The 21,185-nt window shown below is 38.8% G+C and overlaps 3 protein-coding genes across 3 annotated transcripts; 1 reads left to right on the forward strand and 2 right to left on the reverse strand.

Annotated features, from left to right (window-relative positions):
- Window positions 1–7,732: 7,732 nt before the first annotated feature.
- Window positions 7,733–8,399, reverse strand: insl3 (insulin-like 3 (Leydig cell)). Its single transcript, XM_051403514.1, has 2 exons — window positions 8,216–8,399; window positions 7,733–7,920 (listed from the first exon to the last, which is right to left on the reverse strand). The coding sequence occupies exons 1-2, from the start codon at window positions 8,397–8,399 to the stop codon at window positions 7,733–7,735; spliced, it is 372 nt and encodes a 123-aa protein (XP_051259474.1).
- A 1,877-nt stretch (window positions 8,400–10,276) lies between these two features.
- si:rp71-39b20.4 (potassium voltage-gated channel subfamily V member 2) lies at window positions 10,277–17,752 on the reverse strand. Its single transcript, XM_051409452.1, has 4 exons — window positions 16,951–17,752; window positions 16,165–16,798; window positions 15,299–15,424; window positions 10,277–12,873 (listed from the first exon to the last, which is right to left on the reverse strand). The coding sequence occupies exons 1-4, from the start codon at window positions 17,487–17,489 to the stop codon at window positions 12,556–12,558; spliced, it is 1,617 nt and encodes a 538-aa protein (XP_051265412.1). The 5' UTR covers window positions 17,490–17,752; the 3' UTR covers window positions 10,277–12,555.
- An 880-nt stretch (window positions 17,753–18,632) lies between these two features.
- Window positions 18,633–20,700, forward strand: rps28 (ribosomal protein S28). The gene is made up of 4 exons (XM_051404085.1): window positions 18,633–18,757; window positions 19,051–19,098; window positions 19,489–19,611; window positions 20,577–20,700. Exons 1-3 carry the CDS (start codon window positions 18,719–18,721, stop codon window positions 19,609–19,611), a joined length of 210 nt encoding a protein of 69 aa, XP_051260045.1. The 5' UTR covers window positions 18,633–18,718; the 3' UTR covers window positions 20,577–20,700.
- The last annotated feature ends 485 nt before the right edge of the window (window positions 20,701–21,185 follow it).

Consider the following 21,185-nt stretch of genomic DNA (forward strand, 5'->3'; position numbering starts at 1 on the left):
AGTACTCCCACTCAGGAGTATTTTGTCAGCATTACATGAGCTACAAATAGGCCAGTCACACGTGAGTGTGTAGAGGGATGAGATGGAGGGAGTGATGGACGGAAAGAAAGAAGGTGCAATGGAGCAATTGGGAGCAGCTGTGAAAGAGCAGCTGGAGTAATCTTTTTTCTGGGCCTGTCCACTGCTGTCTCTGTCTCTGTCTCTGTCTCGTTTTTCTCCTCTTACCCTTTTCTTACTCAGTCACTCACACACTTTGACACACGTGCATTCTCCTTCTTTATCAATTCTCTTTTTCTTCATTAAGCTGAAGTCTAATTTTCTGCCTTGTTTGTGTACGACTGGCCTGTGACACTGTCTGCTGCAATTAAATGAGGTTGTTCATCTTTCTGCAGCTCACACACACACGTTCAAACATAGTACAGAAATTTACACATTACACAAAATGAGCTGAGTCTTGGTGCATACTCTAGTCAGCCTCAACTTCACAAGAAGAGCCAAGCTGCATGGGCCAACATGCAGTAACTGCATTACGTTGGCTGGCAGGTGAAGTGGCATCACATCAGAGTTATGGCCAGGACAGCTCTACAGTTACTCAATGGAAGTTACCATAAGATAAAGTAAGGGAAAGGGTTTATCTTGCACACCGTCAGAGAATATGAAAGGTTTGTTTTTTCAGCATACAAAGAATCAGGAAGTGCATAATTTGTAGTACATAAACTGCACAATTTAATGTTTTCATAACTACTATCACTCTAATACACTTACCTATGCTGTGCATACTGTATTTACTGTCATATCCACCTACCTCATATACATAACGAAACCCGCCCGTAAAATATTTAGTACAGCATCCATTGTACTCTGCATCACTTCACTATTGTTTACTGTCTACAAATGTAAGTTTTTGTTGTTTGTTTATATATGTATAACTGTACCTATTAGTCTATATCTATTTTGTTGAACTTGTTATTCTGTTTATTTATGCTGTTAATCTGTGTTTGTACATTGAGTGCAAGGTAAAAACCGGAGTCAAATTCCTTGTACACATACCTGGCCAATAAAGTGATTCTTATTCTGATAAATACAACACTGGGAGCAGAAGAAACAGCAGCAGTAGAAGTGTCTCTGTCTCTAGAAGTGTTACACTGGTTGATTTAACAACACTTAACAGCATTGGTCTTGAAATCAAGCCAAAAAGTACCAGCTCACAAACAAAACATATTCTGTGGGTAAAGGTGAGACTCTTAAATGGTACTTAATGGATGCTTGATAAAGGATGCCGTGTAAGGACACAAACACAAATTGTGGAATATGTTATCAAAATGTATATTCAGTTATAACCTTACTTTGTTTAACTCTGCATTGTTTGGCATTGGAAAAATTTTCAAATGGCGCATTAAAGATTTTGATTTTGATTCATTTATTCATCAACACGTCTATTCAAAGGCAGCACACAGTTAAATATTACCACACTGCGGTCGGATCAATGCTGAGAACTCATCAGTGGGCGCAGTACACACACATTTTGGTTATATTTCAATCTAATTGCAAAAGTAAGAAACTAAAAATTAAATATTATAGATTATTATTCCAGTTGTCTTTCCAATTTATCAGCAAAGAGAATAAAAATCTGACTAAACAAGATGACAAACACTACATATAATACCACTGTAGAAAGAGGTTTGAATGGTTTTGGGTTAACAAACTATAGATTCATGCATGCAATTCCAGAGCATCACATTATCTGTACTGTGCTGTGGCATTCAGCTCTGCAGTTGCAGAAAACTCGGCTGCAGTCGGTGTACTGCTGCTGCCACACTGCCCTCTACCAGCTCGGCTCTATTAGTTCAGCTTCACCACCTCCCAGTGGCCCCAAGGTTGTGACAAAGTGGTAGTTAATGTCGCTGTATGTGTGTGTATGGGTGTGATGCTCGCTGCATGTGCTTCTATCCTTTCACTGGACAGATTAGGCGGATATAATGACATGCATATGGAAGACCGTATAGGGCGAGGAAGTAATTAAGGAAGTTGAGGAAATAATTGGCTTTGGTTCAGAGGCCACTGGCTATGGAAATCTGTGTACATTTTAGTTGTGGAAGAATTACACCAAAAACTGACAGTATACACTCATGGCCTATACAAAAAATTTATGTAGACCACCCGAAAACCATTTTATTTGTCGCGTCTCCTTCTTATAGTTGACCTCTATTTCAGTTGCCTTCCAGCCATCATCTCTGTTCTGAACCACAGCATTACTCCTAAGAGAGTTAAAAATTGCAAGTAATTTTTATTAACTCGAAAAAACACACAGATTGAGTACAGAGTTTTTGACACAGCTCTAATAGAGCTTTATCCTAATTTTAATTTATGAGTCTAGGTTTTCCTGGCAGCCTGTAATTTATTAGCTACTGTGTGTTTTTGATAATGAATATGTCTTAGAGGGTTTTCAGCTACAGCATGGCTATTAAAAAGTGCCAACATCTGCATCATCTGTAAAAAAAACAGCGTTGAATACGGAAAGACACAAAGCTGCATTTCATCAAGTAATGAAACCATACAGATGCACTACTTTACTACTTTCTTTTTTCCCTGCGAAAGAAACTTTGCAGTATCTAATAGTAGCAATGCTAAAGATAGTGAAACACTATCCCCAGTCATGCAGCTAGGTAGATGAGAGGAGATCAGAGACAACAAGAAAGCCCTTCCTCTCCCCCGTCCCCTGGGAGCAGCGTCTAATCACACGATGCTCCTGAAGCTGTCACTGCTGGTCAGGCCGTCTAACTGTCGTCAAGCAGAGAGGAAGACAGACCCGTCACATCACAGTAGGAGATGGTGGATGGTGCAGGTTGAGAGATAACCAAGCTGCGTGATATATATGGGATGATGATAGGAGCCGGTTTACTAGACATGAATTAAGGACTTAGGCCTTGACTGGAAAGTGTGCAGCAGCGGAGATGTTCTTTGTCTTTTTTAGAGCTTTCAGGTTCAGGAGCAGGAACACATACATTCAGTTGATGGTGTGTGCATTGGTTTATGGAGTCCAAATGACCTCATCATGACTTCAAATGTGATTAATGTTATGCCCTGGAGGCACTGACTGAAACAAACACCAAGCAGTAAATGGCTGCGACAAAAACAAGATTTTGTATTAAGGCTTCCTGTATGGCAGACAAACAGCACAAACAGCACAGGTAACATTAATTCATTAGTTATGTCTTCTTTTAATTGTGTTAGTTTCAGGGCTGTGGTTTTGCGCATGCTAGCTCACTGGTTTTGGAGACTTAAATGGAATGGAGCCATTATTAGTTATTAGTCACACTTGTGGTTTTCCTGTTATCACAAATCACAAATGTCTGCTATAAAAGAAGGCGTTTCGATTTTCCAGAGGGTAAGCAATCAAACAGTCTACTGGAGGGGTCGTCCTGATGAAGAGCTAGTTAAAAAGACAAAGCAAGCGGCATGTTGTTGGAAGGTAAAGTGAACCTTGTAACCCAAACCTTGTTCTTATTGACAGATTATTACTGATCTGTAAAGCATTTATAACTCTGTTCTGAGGTGATATCTGTACTTTGTCATACCTGTCCTGGTGGACATTGTCGGTAAGGTCTGCTTAATGCAGAGCCAGCATGTTTGTAGATTAACATACACAATGGTTTTATGTAAGCAAGCATAGACTCAGCAGTATTGCATCATATTATCTAATTACTGGTTTTCAACCTAAGGCCTGATAATATGAAAGTGCCTCATGTCATTTAAAATCAGGTTAATTAAATCCAAATTTAATGGGTATAATATTATATTGCCAATTCACATTATTTTAACCCTCACCTAACTTACTTACATTGCAGTCAAACACACGTTTTGAGTTGTCCGATGGTGTGAACGCTATGTTGTAAATAGCAAAATTAGCTAAAAGCAAGCTTCCACAAAAATGTTTCCCATATTCTAATTACTGAAGATGGGAGATGTGTACACGTTAGTGTACAGCAGCTGCAAATGTAGATACTTAATATACAAACCTGTCAAAGGTTTTGAAGGACTGGAATTTATATAAATGCAGTAAATGTATGCCCAAACTGACCCTACAAAATATAGAATTTATTTTATTATATTGATTAATGTATTTCTCACGTGAGCAGTGTAGATCAGATCTACTCATTTGTCATATAGGTTGAATTTAACGAGCTTGCAGTGTAAATCTCATTTTTTGAGTTTGAAGCCTCAGTCAAGATTGAAAGACTGCATGCAAGACAAGACAAAGACTGTTACTGAGGGTTTGTTTGACACAACATCTGACAGTTTGTGTTACGTAGAAGCATGCCTGGAGCACTAATAATAATGAAGACATAAAAACAAAAACGGAAACGTCAGTCATCGTTCTCTCCCGCACCCACATGTTACAAAATAAAACAAACAAACCACCAAAGATGGACGCATGCGGAGTATGCACATGAACTATATATAAACACACACACACCAAATATAGCATCTTTAGCTGTGACACGTTTACTGTCGGAAACAAGAGCACTGAGAGCCATTTCATTTACATGCAAATTGACACCCACCAGTCCACCACACGCACACACACTCTCCTTCCTGGCATGCGCGTGTGTGTGCCTGTGTGTTTGTGCATGTGTATTCATGCACGTGCGTGAGCAGAGTAGCTGCTCTGCTGGCATCCAGTGAAGGTGCTATCCAGTCCTGCTGCTTTTTCTGCTCACTAAAACTAGACACAAAGAGAGAGAAAAGACAGAGAGAGAGAGAGAGAGAGAGAGAGAGAGAGAGAGAGACTCTGATTTCATTTTCCATATCCGGTTCAGCCGCTCTTCAGTTGACAAAACAGGCATGAAGAGAAGCCCATTAAAGAGGCCCCATGCAGCCATGTGTTTGTCATCTCATGTTGGCACTGGGTAATGATGGGCTGGGGCCTAGAAGTGTCCTCTGATCAGATTTCTCCTCTTGTCACAAGGAGATAAAGGATCACTTGAGGTGATTGAGCATTTTACAATAATGAGCTTTGAGAGAGTGATCATCAGGGCTGAGATGTGTAACTGTATTGACTGAACGTGATACAGTAACATTGAAATTCAACGGTAACCACCCCTTGTTGGCAGAATGAACCAGTTCTCCACCAGTGTCCACTGTGATAGGTAAGTGCAACTGTCAGATGCAATGCAGAGTACATCTTTTGAAACCAGATATCTGTCACTCTCTGCTGGTTAATACAAGGAACTGCATTAAATCTCACTATTAAATCACATCCTGCTCTCTCCTGCATACACCCTGTTTAAAAGGGCATGCATGTGTTATATATTTGCAATCTCATATATTTGAGATTTAGATTTTTGGTTTCACTTTATTTTACAAGGAAGTAATTTCCTTATAATTTTAATTACTTCATTTGGTTTAAATATATGGAGCATGTTTTATACACAGTTGTTATTTTCCAGAATAACTTTCTTACTTCTTTCTACATTTTAAACGCAACACAATATTAATTAATTGTTATTGAAAATGTCATCCTTTATATATGTTGTATTATATTTATATATTATATAGTTTGTCTGTTGTTATATGTTCAGCAGACTCAAAGACTATCTCAGAAATGTAGAATAATAAAAGTATATCGCTATCTCTACCCTATAATTAATACCAAATCACAAAGTTCTTTCCAGGAATTTATAATGCAAAATTTAATTTCTGCCATTTTAAATGTCTTTAAATGTCATAATATCAATTTTTTAATTGCTTACTTATTGTCTTACTCATTGCTATTATACGAATGCATCATTACAACAAGCTCAAGGACACTTAAGGGCCAGAATCAGTTTGCTAGATCAGCCAGTTCTAAACATTATCAGAGTCTTGTGCTCTCTATCTGTAGTTAAAAACCTTCCAAACAAAAATTATCTGCTAACAACTTGACATAAATTTAAAATTCATCTCCGGGTGTTTCGTCTGATAACGCAGCAAATTAAACCAATTACACAAAGAACAATTATACTTACAACCCAATCCATCCCTCCCCAAATAAAACCAATTAACCAATCAGTCACTGTAGGCTGATTTCATTTGCTATTAAGAGTCATTTAGTGAAGCCTGTAGTATAGAGTGGCAGATAATCAGCACCACATTTGATTATCCGTTGAGAGAATTATACACTCCTCAGTGCGGGAAACTGGCCGGGTTGCAGAGATTATTTCTGTTATTATGGAGCTGAATGGCTCGCCCAATGGCCTCAATCCGATTTAGCACTATCAGAGAGAGCACCAGTGTTGTAAAGTGCACTCACACGGTCGCATTACTCAGGAATGGGTCTTGTAGAGTATGTGTGTGTATGTCTGTACTTGAAATGCAGTCTAGTTTAATTGATACATTTGCAATTTCAAGGTTAATTTCTCTGCAGGTTTAATTATTCTGATTAACAACGGAAAATAAAATACACATTTGATTTTAAGATAGTTGCGATTTGAAGGTTGATTGGTGTGTTGCTGTTTATTCAAACAAGATGTGTTGATTGATCTAATCTACAATTAAACTGTGAAATTAAAGGTCCAGTGTGTAACATTTAGGAGGAGCAAAAATTGTATTTAATATCCACAACTATGTTTTAATTAGTGTATAATCACGGAAAATAAAAATCGTTGGTGGTTTTTACCTTAAAATGAGTCACTTTTATCTACAGATGACACAGGATGCCTTCCATGGAGGCCACTATGTTAAACCACCATGTTTCTACAGTAGCCCAGAACGGACAAATAAAACACTGGTTTGCAGCAACTGTAGTTTTTCCTCCATGCTTGGAAGGGGAGGGTGAAGCGAGAGAGATCTGCAACTATACTGCTAGATGCACACTAGTCCTCTCACTGATGACATATGAATTACAGTACTTAGTAGTACTTAGTATAGTTCTTACTGCCGTACTTACGCCAAGACCCTTAATTTATCCAATATGGGATAGAAATGTCCCATTTTAAATGTTTGCAGTATAGTACAGAGAAATTGTTTAAGAAAATTCTTCTTCTGTAATTCTTCTGATCAGTGATGTGAGCACAGATTTTTTCAACAAATCTTCAGCTCAAATCTGTCCACGTTACATTGTTCTGCACTGGTTTGTTTTACTTAATTATGCAGCCATTTAGGCCAGTCATCTCTTGAAAAACAGTCTCATCTCTAACCATGCAGCCAAAGAAAAGGCTGACTTTAAAATGTTTAACACAAGTAGTTACTGAAATCATTAAAGGAGCATTCCACCAACTTTACACATGCTGTTCAGTTTACTTGTCATGGGTAGCATTACTCAACCTGTGGAAACAGTTTCGTAATTTCTTCTGTGGCTCTGGAGGGAGCTTTCTAAAGTCTGAGATAACAAATAACACAACAAATAATCCTTCATAAATAATCATCAAAAGCTTTATTACAGTGCACTCTGAGGGTTTCAAATAAACTTTTTCTACAATGATGCAGAGAAAATAAATTATATTAATATAAAATAAAACCTGTGTACATTGTGATCTTATTTTTTGATCTGCAGTAGGGCAAAGTAAATAATTTATTAAATATGATCAAGTATCTAAATTACCTACGTGTGGTGTTTGCCAGAATGCTACATCATTGGAAATATAGCAAAATCATTGTTCTCAAGGATTAGGCAACTTGGTAAACAACCTTGCAGCACAGATCAAAACATTTTAAGACAATATTTTATCATATGACAAGTAGGGAGCTACATCTAGCAAAACTGGATCAACTCTTTCATGCTGCATCCTTTCTCACAGCAAATATCAGATATTTTTCCAGCAGCTCGTCTAATCCGAGAGGACACACGGTACCAGTGAGGAGCCAAGAAGAACACATCCTTTTCCCCGTGAGACTCTGCCTCCATAGACTGGTGCTCCTCTGTGGAGGCGTCCTGGTCCCCTATGTAGAGGAGGTGGATAGACATTGGGGATTTAGAGAGAACCCTGAAATTTTGTAGTTTTTGAGAACAAAAAGTTCGAAACTTCAAAAAGGAAGAAATAGATTGTACCATTACGGAGATAACTCAATGAAATATATAAATTCTAAAATAAATATATATCATCCTGTATCAGGGGTCACAAAGTTCATCAAGACCTCTCAAACGTTTAAATGTAAACTATCTCTAATATCTATCCACAATACTGAAGTTCAAGTAAGCAATGCCTCTATCAATGCACTAACATAAAGTACTTACAGTGAGAAGTGTACTGATGTTCTACGTCCAGGATGCTTCTCCTTAGCCGAGAGTTACCACATGATGAGACGGCCAGACGTATCAACTCTCTCCCACACATCTTAATCCTCTCCTGGGCATGAGTAACACACACTGCAACCAGCAGCACCACCATCAGAGACACCAAACACTTAGCAGCAGCCATTGTATGATGTCTTACTGCTCCTCGTGGGTCAGTGGAGAAAGGAACCGAACGGATGAATAGTTGGGAGGTGAGGTTCGGGGCGTGTGGAAACTAATGAGGATGTGCGGTGACTTGAGGTGAACGTGAGGGGGTTTATATAGTCGCTCTGTGTTACCCGTAGAGGTGTTTTCAAAAATGCTGAGGCCACAGATTCTTCCAAATATGTATTTAGCCTTGGTGAAAGAAAAGCATGTCCTGATCTAGAGCTCAGCATGAGAGTGATGCGAAGTCTCCTCAAGGCTGAAACTCTCATTTAGATAAAAACCTGGTCCGACAGTAATCCACAGCTCAATCATAAAAACATTAGTGGTGTTAAGCAAGAAATGTTATGAATTGCTTTAGCCATTGAGACTCACAAAACATCATAAAGCTCTTCTGAACTCAACAGAGGCCTGAGTTGTGTCCTTTTTTAAGAAAAATGTAAGTTAACAGGGAAACTGAGATGGATTTTGAGCAGTGCAGATGCCAATAAACCCTGTGTTTTTACACCTCTATTGTTAGGGTTCTTAAATTGTTTTACTCCTCTAAACCCAGTATTAATTAATTAATAAACCAGTATTTGTTTGTTTGGAAATTGGCAAAACACCATAAATCATGTGAACTATTTCCCTTGAATGTGAATTGCTTCTACACCTTGACACATGTTGAGGGATGGCAGCTAATAGGAACAGAGTGCGACTAGCAAAAAAATGTCAAGGATATTGACGCACCTATTCACACACATGGTCACCCGAGGACATACTGTAGTTGCAGGTCACACCAGTGATGACTTTCATATTTCCAGCCCTGATGAAAAATATGAAAGGTGGCACTTGAATATACTTCTGGCTATGCTTGGTATTTTAACCTCTATTGGAAATATCTTAATATTGGTTTACTACTCTCAACTGCTGTGCAGCAATTTTCATTTCCTAGTAGGATATCAAATTAAAAACACCAGTAATAATTGTTTATTATTTTTTACTCACTTATTCTTATACTTGTAGAAGATGTTAAAGGTCCAGTTTGTAGGAAGTACACTGTGATCATTATCTCACATAAAGGAAAGGGAGAGCTACAATCTGCAGCTACACCGCTAGATGCCACTAATCTACACACTTTTAAAGCTGGTGCTGTTCATTATTATTTTCAATCCACTTAGTACAACAGGGGGAAACTGTAATGGCAGCGAAAAATGCGTAAAATGTGAAACGGCCTAGTGTTTGATTTGTCCGTCCATTTCTACTGTAGAAACATGGCTGTTCAACATGGCGGCCTCCACGGAAGGTGACCCGCACTGTCTGAATATTGTATTCCATTTCTGCTAACAGATCCTCCTGAATGTTACGCTCTTCAAGCACCTTTAAAATTAGTGATTTATGGTCATTCAAAGTTATGTGTCAGTGTATCCTGTACATGTGGTATTTACACTATTTCTGGTGAAAGTATATGTTTCACTACACCTGTATGAAGTCACTTCAACAACCTGTATATAGGTCTGAGTGAAAGATTATCTATCAAATATAGTTTTATATGCAGTCATTTTAGTCAAGTTGATGGGTTTTATCTGCTCTCCAACATTGTATGCGTGTACTGATCTGTCCCTGATGACCCTCTAGACTGCATCTATTCCTGTCCATTAGGTCCTGGCTGAGTCATGGCTGCCAGAATCTTTCAGTACTGATGCTGACAGCACTGTTAAAGCACTGGCATCCCTCCCATTACCTTATCCTGTAATACTACTAAACAGGCAGCATAGTCCCTCAGATAAATGATACAAGTGTCTGTTAATACACATAGACATCAAGATTCTTGTATTGAAAGGAAATGTGAACCATATAAGAGTAATATTAGGGATATTAAGATCAAGTATATATTTTAATGTTTAATTAAAATCAGTGTTTTACATGATTTCCAACCTGTGTTGCATTTGTTTATTTTACAGGTTTGTTTTGTTTTTATGCACAAGAAAGAAAAATAAATACACATTTTACAGTATTTGTACATGGCAAATCTCTTTTACAGTCATTGAGTAATAGATATACTTTCATCTCTGGAAAGAGGAATACAATAATATTCAACAACTAGAAATGCCTGTCAAATTAAATATATATCATAAAGTGTCCATCTTTGTAACTTTTTGTGTGCACTTTCTTTTACCAATGCAATCACATTCATACAGTTACACACATCCATGCAAAAGAGCTGTAAAATTGCTAAAAATATTTTACCCAGTGACTCAATCAATTAAATGTAAACAGATAAAACAATAAAATGTATCAATTAATGTCACTATTGAGCAAATTCTTATTCTTCAACAAGTATTAAGAAGGAAGCGTTAATAATGTTATACCAGCGATTCTCCCCTGATCACATACAATATAACATACAATACTGTCACTGATTATGTTTCATAGGTGAAGTCAGTAAGGGGCACCCTGGTAGCTCACCTGGTAGAGCTGGCCCCCAATGTACCAGTCCTTGCTGCAACGACCATGGGTTCGAGTTCGACCCGTGGCCCTTTGCTGTGTGTCATCCACTCTCTCTTTCCTGTCAATCTTCCGCTCTCCTAGCCAATAAAGGCAAAAAGACCCCCAATATATACATATATATATATATAGAGAGAGAGAGAGAGAGACAGATAACATCAAGTCTAATACATTGTAGAGATATGTGTTTTTTTAACAGAGGTTTGTCATGACCAGAAGCACAACACATTATCATTACAATTGGACAGAGGGTGTGAGGGCTGGCATTGATTACAACCAATTCAATATCTAATTTTCCTTTCCTTTAAAATCCCTCCTTTTTGTTTAAAACCTGTGCACTGAACAGTCCTGGGCAGATCTGAGAAAAGAGTTGCCTTATTCATTGCCTATAGTGAGTAGCCAATACTCCTACCTTAGATTTGTTTGGGAGGAGATAATACGTTTGCTTACAATAACTCTCTGGTCTTTAGAGAGCTGTTGCCCAGAACAGGAATTGGTTTAATGATCTTATCCGAAGAGCTTAACACAGCCAACAACACAGTGCAAGGGCAGTTTGACTACAGGCCTGGGCCATGCTTTATCCTGACATCTACAGGCCAAGAACATGGAGGTCAATTCTCACTCCCTGCGGGGACCAAATACTGAAATGTTGGATGTGTAACTAGTGAGAATGAAAAATGGTGTGTCTCAGTGTAACTATTTGAGGTACAGGTCTACAGTATATGAGAATAAAATTGTTCATATATCACCCATGAAAATAGTTTGTAAGAAAGTAAGTAGGACCTGATTGTGTGCACCTGATTAGATCCTCTGTGCCACCAAAATAGCACAGATCATGATTGACTTTGCCCTTGTCTGACCAAGCAGGAGGCGCAAGCACAAATCCCGATAATCCTTGACAACAAAATTACACTCATGCTCTTGATCGCTACTAACACACCATGCGCTGTGTCTCTCCTCCCACTTAGGTACAGTCAAGAGCATGTCGAGTGACTAGAGTGTGCTTTCGGACAAGAATACCACTTTCCTGACACTTGAAGCATGGCACACGGAGGGGCTCTGAATTGATGATGTTGCACATAAATCCAAGAAGTTTTCATTGCTTATTGTACAGTTGTATTACCTTACCCTAAAAAAGTGGAAGACAATGACCACAGCCAAAAACACGACTGAAATGGAAGTTATACTCTCTTTTGTGCGGATTATCAAGAATGTAAAGTTAAACAGTTTATTAATAGCACTAGCAGGAAACAGTTCCTCACATGCATCAAGCTCCCTTTAAAGTGATTAGAGTGTAACATTGTTTAATTTATAATGTTACTACTTGACCTCCTTGTGTCAAACTTCTATTTCAGTTTAATCAGAATTACCTGCAGCCGGGTGCTATTAATAGAAACAGATAACGAGCTGTGGGAGCATCTTGTCCATTTGACTGAAGAGTCATCAGCCGTAGCATGCAAACATCACCTACTGTAAAGCTGAGGCTTAAAGCTTATCTCAACTTGCTGCTGCCTCCATTTTCCCTCCATAGATTGTTTATCTTAAATCACATAGGCTCAGAATTGGAGGCAGATGGGGTCCTACAGTTTCTCGACCCATGGGTGATAAGGCCATTTAGGGTTAGCGAGGTCACAAGTTGGCAGCTTTGCTCAATCCTCGCTCTCACGGATAGTTTGCCTCACGCTGGGCCGATAGTGTATCTCATCTTCAAAGTCATCTGGCTGGGGTGAGAAGCAGCTGTCAAATTTGCGCCTCAGACGTTTCTTGAGCTGGAAGGTGCGCTCTGTGTTTGAAACTCTGTATTCCTGTTCCTTCAGTTTGGCGTAGTAGTCGGAAAACTTGTTGAACAGAATGGAGATGGGCATGCCATTGAGGATGATGCCAAAAGAGATGCAGCCAAATGCCACACAACGGCCAAGATAGGAGATAGGGACGACATCGCCATAGCCAACAGTAGATATGCTCACCTGTAGGATGAAAAGAGTTACATGAGTCATCTTACAGGAAGGATCTGTAGGAAAGGGCACCCCACACTTGTTTTTGGATGTTTTGCACTTTTAAGAAATTTAGAGCATGGTGAGGAAGGAAAATTTGGGGATTTCCCTTATTTTTTTCCAAAGAGGGCGGCCTCATTCTCATGGTGCTTTTCACCCTGCCCCAAAATACCCCTTGTCTATGGCTTCTTGAGAGTCCAATAATTAAAATGTTTTTTCATCAGTTTATTTGATCCTGTTAAAAAGGAACAGGATCAAATAAACCTCCAGGAATGCATTGCAACACTTCCCATCTCTCGAATGCAATCACTGTCTGGCCACAAATGAGACGCATTACACGGCATTAGGGGGGATTAGACACATATAAGTTAACAGCTGCCACCAGATAAATAAAAAACAAATGTCTCTAAATAAGAGTGCAAGGGAATACAGAGAACCAGGCAGATGACGTACAGGAACTCTAGTACAGTAAAACAAAGAAAGTAAAATTTGAGGCTGTTACTCTTGTGCTGAAAAACACCTGAACAACCTTCATCTTATTTCTTACCATAGTCTGCTATGTAAAATTAAACTACGAGTAGAAACAGAATCCGTAGTGTTGAAACCTTTTAACATTTATTCCTACAGACTGCCTACTAGATCAAATATCTAGGTAGCTAAATATACTGCACCACATTGCTCCATAATTACATATTCAATTGCAAAAAGTGTATGACACAATTCTGTCAACTAGAATTCAAAAGGTAACTATCTCACACAATTTCTTTGTGAGAATGCGTTTTTTGCTCTAAATTCCATATTACTATGAAACTATTACAGGACTCCCATATGTTGTCTACTCGTCATTACCACTTTAGGAATAGTCTGACATTTTGGGAAATTTGCTTATTCACTTTCTTTCCAAGAGTTGACGATGATCAATACCTCTCTCTTGTCTGTCTGTTAAGTGTCAAAGCTAGAGCCAGCATGCTGTTAGCTTAGCTTAGTATAAAGGCTGGAAACAAGGGGAAAAAGCTAACCTGGCTATGTCCAAAATGTTAAAAAATCCACATACCAGCACCTCTAAAGAACACTTATTAACATGTTATATTGTTATTGGTGCATTAATGATTAAGAGTGAGCACACAGTGTGTTACCCTTAACATAATTAGTTTGGGAGGAGATAACACCTTATATTCATATAGTTAAGAGAAAAATTCAGTTTGTCAGAAAGCAAAGCACCGGTTGGTGCTTAAACACAGGTGGTCCTCACCAGAAAGTTCTCCACAGCTGTTGAGACCAACATAATTATTATGGTCCATACTGACACATCTATGTTGGATAACAGTTGCTCGCACAACAATCAAATGTCCATTATTAAAGTTAAAGATGCGTCTCAATTTTCCTGCTTAAGCGATTTATATCAAACTTGTCATTTATTCACTTAAAGTACCAGTGCGCAGGATTTAGTGGTGGTGAAGGTTTAGATTGCATCTAACTGAACACCACTCACGTTTGTATTTGACAACCTGGGAATGAGAACGAGCTGGAAAGTGTGTAGGAGAATCCATGGTAGCCTTGAAACTAATGTTGGTTCAACATGGCAGACTGCATGTAAGGTGACCCATGGCCTCTTCAATTACATAACAATTCTTATATTCAGGTGATCATCATTAATGAAAACAATCTATAAATATTATATTCCATTTCTGCCAATAGATCCTCCTAAATGTTACACACTGGACCTTTAAATATGAATTCATTGCTTGGTAGAGCCACAAATATAGCACAGAACATGACGCCTTGCACTGTGCACTTTTGTCTTGGTCTGACTATATCCAGGAAGCACAAATCCCAGCAGGCCTAATCCTTGACAACTGAAATGCACCACTCTACTTAGTCATACTGACACCCCTTGAGCTCCACCTGAATCTCTTCAGCACAGCCAAGAGGAACAGCTTAGGATGCTACATAACCGAGTTACCTGATCTGGAAGTATCTAAAAGACAGCCATAAGAGCCGATCGAATCCTCTAAATGCTGTGCACCAATCCTCCTTCCATTATTAATACTGACAATTCAGGTGTTACCTGGTGACATATGAATATGTAGCCTAGTACAAGTTGCACTTTGGTTTGACCTTCTAAATTAATGTAATTGATTATCCATCACATCTTGATCCCATTTTTGCTTGATAAATGATGTTTCCATCAAGGTCAAGAAAAATGGGGGACAATGGGAAAAACTTAACTAACTTTACACAATTTGTATCCAGCTAAAGTCATGGAAAAGTCTCCAAAAAAGGCGCAGCCTACAGAAGACTAAAGAGCACTGATGATTTGTAATAAAAATAGAGCCCAAACTGCAAAAATCCAGAACCAGAAATTTTACTGAATTGGATTTTAAAGTATCCCACTCACCGCAGCCCACCACCAGGCATCTGGTATACTGCTGAATGGTGTCCCTGGCTGATCCACCTCCACAGAGTGCATCAGAGCAGAGAAGGTGAAGATGCCCATGGCAATGAACAGAAACAGACAGCACACCTAAATAATGACAGAGGAGTACATGTCAACAGCAGTGGCTATTCATATTTGGAAATAAGTATACTGATAAATCCACCACCAATCATTAGCTTTATAATGACTCACCTTGTTTACCTTCATATTATATCACAAAATGTACAAACAGCTTTAGAACATGAATGGCCCCAGTATGGAAGGGATGCCAAGACACACTGAGCGTTTTATCAGTACAGAACCTTGTGTCATTGTCAGATCTGTCTCTCAACAGGTTGCAGCACAGTAGTATGTTGAATGAAATTGAATGTGTTGTTAAATGACTGTTTATGCCCTCAGCTTAACTACGACAAGAATGTGATGTCTGGGTGGCCACATGAAACTTGTCATAATCTCTTCCATGCTGCTTTTCTTTCTATGTCTAGGTCTTGAGCTACCCCCTCAGAGTGAAGGGAAAACAAGCATAAAACAGAATATTCTAATTTTATCACTTCATAACGTTAGCAAACTGTGGATTGGACAACATTGGAGTCATGTTTTTGACTTCCTGACAAATGTCGCCTGATATTCACTCCCTGAGGGAAATATCTGCCTTCTTAGCTGCTTAAAGCTCCACTATGTTCACCAACAATATTGTGATCCATTGTTAACATACTGGCTATAGCCGCTTTAACTTATGTGAGCTGTATTGTTTCATTTGCGCATGCCATGTCCCCTCAGTTAAAGATGTTTCTGTTAGATTTGCCTTGTTTGATAGTCCTCCATACCTGCTCAGAGCACTGTCGGATGGTGAAACCAAACGCCCTCATGCCTGTGGAGTGACGGGCAAGCTTCAAGATACGGAAGATGCGCATCAGCTTGACGACCTTGAGCACCTTGCTGACTTTACTGACCCTCGCCATGGTCTTCAAATCTTCCTTTGCACCGACGTCTTCTGAATCCATAACAAATGCCTCAAAAAGGATCTGGACGAAGTAGGGCATAACAGCCACCACATCAACAAAATTGAGGGCACTCTTCACAAAATGTTTGATGTTGGATGTTGTTAATAACCGTAAAAAGTACTCCATGGTGAAGAAAAGGATGGAAGCAATCTCTACCCACTCCATATAGGTTCTGCCAGCAAGTTTGTACTGCCTGAGTTCCTTTACTGTATTCATTGTCATGGCAACAATAGAGATAAGCACAAAGAGACTGGAAAACACAGCAAAAGCTTTGGCGGACAGTGAGGAGTAAGGATTCTCCATCAAGTCCCAGAGGATCTTCCGTAAACCTCCAAGAAACATGGACTTGTATCCTTCATCATCTTCGTGAGGCCTAATCTCATCGATCAGCTCCTGGTTGACCTTCAGTTGGTCTCTGATGTCATCGACTTTCTCCTCAAACAGAATGCGGCAGCACCTGAGAAGAAGAAGAAGAAGAAGAAGAAGAAGAAGAAGAAGAAGAAGAAATTTATTGTCTATCTCTACAAGAGCTATTTTTCACAATCAAGCTTGAAATACACAAACACCAACAAACCAAGCTAGACTTTGATACTAATATCTACAGCACACCTTGGAGTGTCCTTCAGTTTCAAGCCCCAGAATGACATTTCCTCCTCAAAGTTGACAGAGCAGAGACTATCCATCACCCACAGGACCTTACTGCAGTAAAAGTGGAAGATGTAGTGGAAAAACATGGGATCCCTGTCAAAAAAGAACTCGTTGTTCTGAACATTGTAATCATCACAGAGCGTCAGACGCTTGACCGGATCATTACAGAGGGCAAGGACTCCAATCCTGGTTTTTGGGTGTTGGAGGACTAAATGCTTTGGGATGTGAAACACCTTTCCACCCACGTTGAGATTGACAATGTTTGATTGCCTTGGTTTTCGTGCCTCGTTGGTCTGATTATTATTTTCAGTCAAAACGTCATCAGAAGTATCAAGGTTGTCCATGGATGTCCACGGTTTCACAGAGCTGTCCTGTGAAAAGGGGAATTCACATTCCTGTTCTTCAGTGCTTTGCGAAAAACTCACTTCCCGTTTTATGGTTGCAAAAAGACTGGAGCGACGCTTTTTCAGCACTTTCAATCTGGGCTTCATAGTCTCCATTGTGACAGCTCCTTAGAAGACAAACGAACAAAAAAGTTTTGTGCCAAGTTCAGATCAAGTCAATAAAAAGCAGTAACAACAGTATTCCACAAGATCTCCATTCAGACTGAATGTTGTCCTCTAAAACTCATTATCAGGTTGAAATAAACATGAAAAAAGAGCTACCGCGCTTGTCTCTCAGCATGCAAGAAGATCAACTGCATGAGTTAGGGATTCAGCCTCTTTACTGATTCTCTAATCCTATTGCTGTCCTTTCTGTCCAAAGGCAAGTTAAAAATACTGTTCACAAGGATTAGTCTTGTGATTTAAGGCTTTGAGTTCTGAGAGAGGCGGAAAGGCGGACTGAGTAGTGTGATGACAGTATTGCATTGCTATCAAGGCTATGGAGAACTTTCGCACAGGAAGTTCATAATAATGCTACAGGTAGATTACACTGGCTAGTCCCAGCTATAGCATAATTTGTTTGTCCATTTCAAAATATAGTAATAATAGGTATTATGTAATACTGAATACAAAAACTGAGTGTATGGACCAAATTATGGCTCCGTTAAAAAGTGTCTAAGTGTGTTAAAAAATCTAAATTAGAGTAAAATATGAACTGTAAATATGATTTTTTTTTTAAAATACATGTTTTTTATATTTAAAATATGTCTCATCAATCACTGTGATTCACAAGCCAATATGCTCAGATTTAACACAGTATAGCCTAATGTCATGTCATTTAATTTACGTTGTGTGGTCTTAAGTAGGTTATCTTGGATAGATGTCTGTATGTTACAGAGATCCCAATCAATAAGTGGAAAATACTTATATTGAATAATCTATTATAAAACAGAAAGTAACAAACACCCGCCTGAAAATATACACTTTTTTTTTATATTTATTATTTATTATGATCATCTATTATTCACACGTTGTAAAGTTAAAATAAGTGATATGGTAAAAAGGATTACACGAGTTTAACTAATGGTACGGCCCTGGTTTCCACCCATGAAGCTTTGTTGGAATGGTATTGGCCATTTGGCGGAAAAGGAAGTGGGAATCTAAAATTAAAATTTCAATTTAAAAAATGAAATTGGTTTTATCTTATGAGTTTATTTCGGTGTATGTGTTTATAATCTAACCACAGTTAAAATAAAATTGTTAAATTTGAAAAAGATTAAGAATTACAGTTGCCATATATCCCCGCCGTGCCCCACGTGACTTCCTTTCCGGTCTAACCTGACAACATGGACGCCAGCCGCGTGCAGCCGATTAAGCTCGCAAGAGTAAGAAAACATCTAATATAGTCAAAAATAATCATACCCGGGGGGATATACAGCTACAGTAACAACTAATGTATCACACGGTCTCAAAACATTTTAGCTAAATTTACTTTTATGTACTGTTTAGTGTCCGGCACGTCTTCTCTCGTGCGTCCATCATGGAGGCCCGTCCATGCTACTGTCTACTAGCTAGCTCACTATTAGCCTCTTGTTCTGGGCATGTAGTTCGTAGGGTAAACACGATGTTAACTTTAAAAAGTGTGTGGCGTCAGTCTAATTTATATCTTATTTTCCAGGTCACCAAGGTGCTCGGAAGAACTGGTTCCCAGGGACAGTGTACACAGGTATGATAAGAAGGCTAATGTCTGAGTTAGCATTTACACTGAACTATAAAAGAGATTCTCTTTGAGCCCAGCGTTGGTTAAAGTTTACCGGATACCTCTCATACAAATATATGCAGTACATCCAGAAATGTACTGAAATATGAATGTTTTGACAAATATCATTTTTGTATTTGCGATATAAGTTTTACTAAAAGTCTAGCTTCAGTCATTCAGTAAAACTCTTGTGTGTGTGTGTGTGTGTGTGTGTGTGAGAAACGTTTATTGGTGGTTAAATTTCAAATCATGGTGGTCTCCGTATTGGCCACTAACTTGGTGTCAGATATGTCAACATGTTTAAGACTTGACTTGTATTTTATTGTAATTGTGTCATTTCGTCTGCTGTTCTTTCAGGTCCGTGTTGAGTTCATGGACGACAGCAACCGCTCCATCATCAGGAACGTGAAGGGCCCAGTGAGAGAAGGAGATGTGCTGACACTTCTGGAGTCTGAAAGAGAAGCCAGGAGGCTGCGATAGGTGAGCCGGCATAGTTAGTTAGTAGATAGTTGGCATCACCCAAACTGTCGCATTAGAGGTGCCTAACAGTAATCTGAAGACATTGGTTTGGGCACTCATTCATTTATTAGATTAAACACTATACAAATAAGAAATAGATGAATTGGTAATTAGTTGAATCTCAGTTGGCAATAGTGCTTTGCAAAAGAATGAATCAGTGTATTATAAAAGTCTAGTTTGAGACTGAAATCAGTGTTTTGTTACATCGTATTGAAAGGTGTCCTGTTCTCTGTAAATGTCATCTTAATAATAAGGATAATATAAAACCTTTCAGTGTAACTGACTACTAAAACATCACAATCTGTGGGCTCAAAAATTACCATAGTCATAAATATAAAAATTGTTGGCAGTGGCTAAAAACCATGAGCTCTACTTCTGAAAGGTAGGCTTATTGCACAGCATTTTGTAATGTGTTTAATAACGGGGTTGATATTTCTCGGTGAGTCAGGTTCTTTTGGGTTTTTTTTTCTCTGCCCTGATGACATCTTAGTGCAGTGGGACATAATGCAGCTCAAACACATTAGACTGTATGTTGACATGTAAAGTTTAATTACAGTGATGCATCTAATCTATCATGGCCCACTTTGAAACAAAACAGTTTCTGAAAGTAAACTTCAGTGACAGTTGAACTCTTGTGAATTTCAGCCAGCTCTGTGGTTCCCTGCTGGTCATCAGGACTGCATTCAATTCTTACACCATGGACTTATTTTCTCTTGGGGCACCAGACAAATGCAGGACAAGTGGCAATATTTGGTCACAATAACCAGGACATAGAATCACTGTCGTTGCTTCGCAATATTATTATACTACTTCATGGTAGTTTTCTCTTCTCTGCTAGTATCCTGTTACTAAGCCATTAAACATTTTATTTTATGTTGAGTTGAATCTGGTTTTGAGATGGCGTGTGACTGATTTCTTCTCCGTAGTGCCCGCTGAAGCTGTGAGGTGTAAATCCAACGCTGTGGAGCACAAGGCATCATCGGTTTCACTTGGAATGGCCAACATCTCACTTGTTCAGATGTTTTGAAATAAATTTGGGTATTAAGATGAGTGGATGTCCTGTGCTTTTTGTATAGTAAATGCAAACTGTCCCCCCCCCTTATCATAATTAATTGACATTTGAGGCTGCCACATTGAACGGCCTTCGAGTGTGACACAAGCTTGCTTCCAACGTTTGTTTTTCTGGTTAGTAATTTGTCAGTTGTAGTCAAAGTATAGAAGCAATGTGACAGCACACAGATGTGTAAATGCATGGTGTACCTATTCGTTAGTGATAAAGTATTCTCAAGTCACTGGTCTATATTTTGTGAGTAATCGAAACGCTATTGTGGTGAAAAGTTCAAGATACTTGCCAATTGAAGTAATCTGAGTTAATGATCCCTTTTTTTTTTTTTTTTTTTAAAGCATCAAATCAAGATTTTAACAAACTAGTTTGTATTTTTCCACAAGTGTCTCAGTACAATAATTCCTGTGCACTTAAAGCTAGAGTAGCTTTATTTTTAAGTGACAGAAGGTCATGTGATTGTGGCCTGTAA

The sequence above is a fragment of the Dicentrarchus labrax genome, unplaced genomic scaffold (assembly GCF_905237075.1).
Source record: "Dicentrarchus labrax unplaced genomic scaffold, dlabrax2021, whole genome shotgun sequence".
Lineage (NCBI taxonomy): Eukaryota > Metazoa > Chordata > Actinopteri > Moronidae > Dicentrarchus > Dicentrarchus labrax.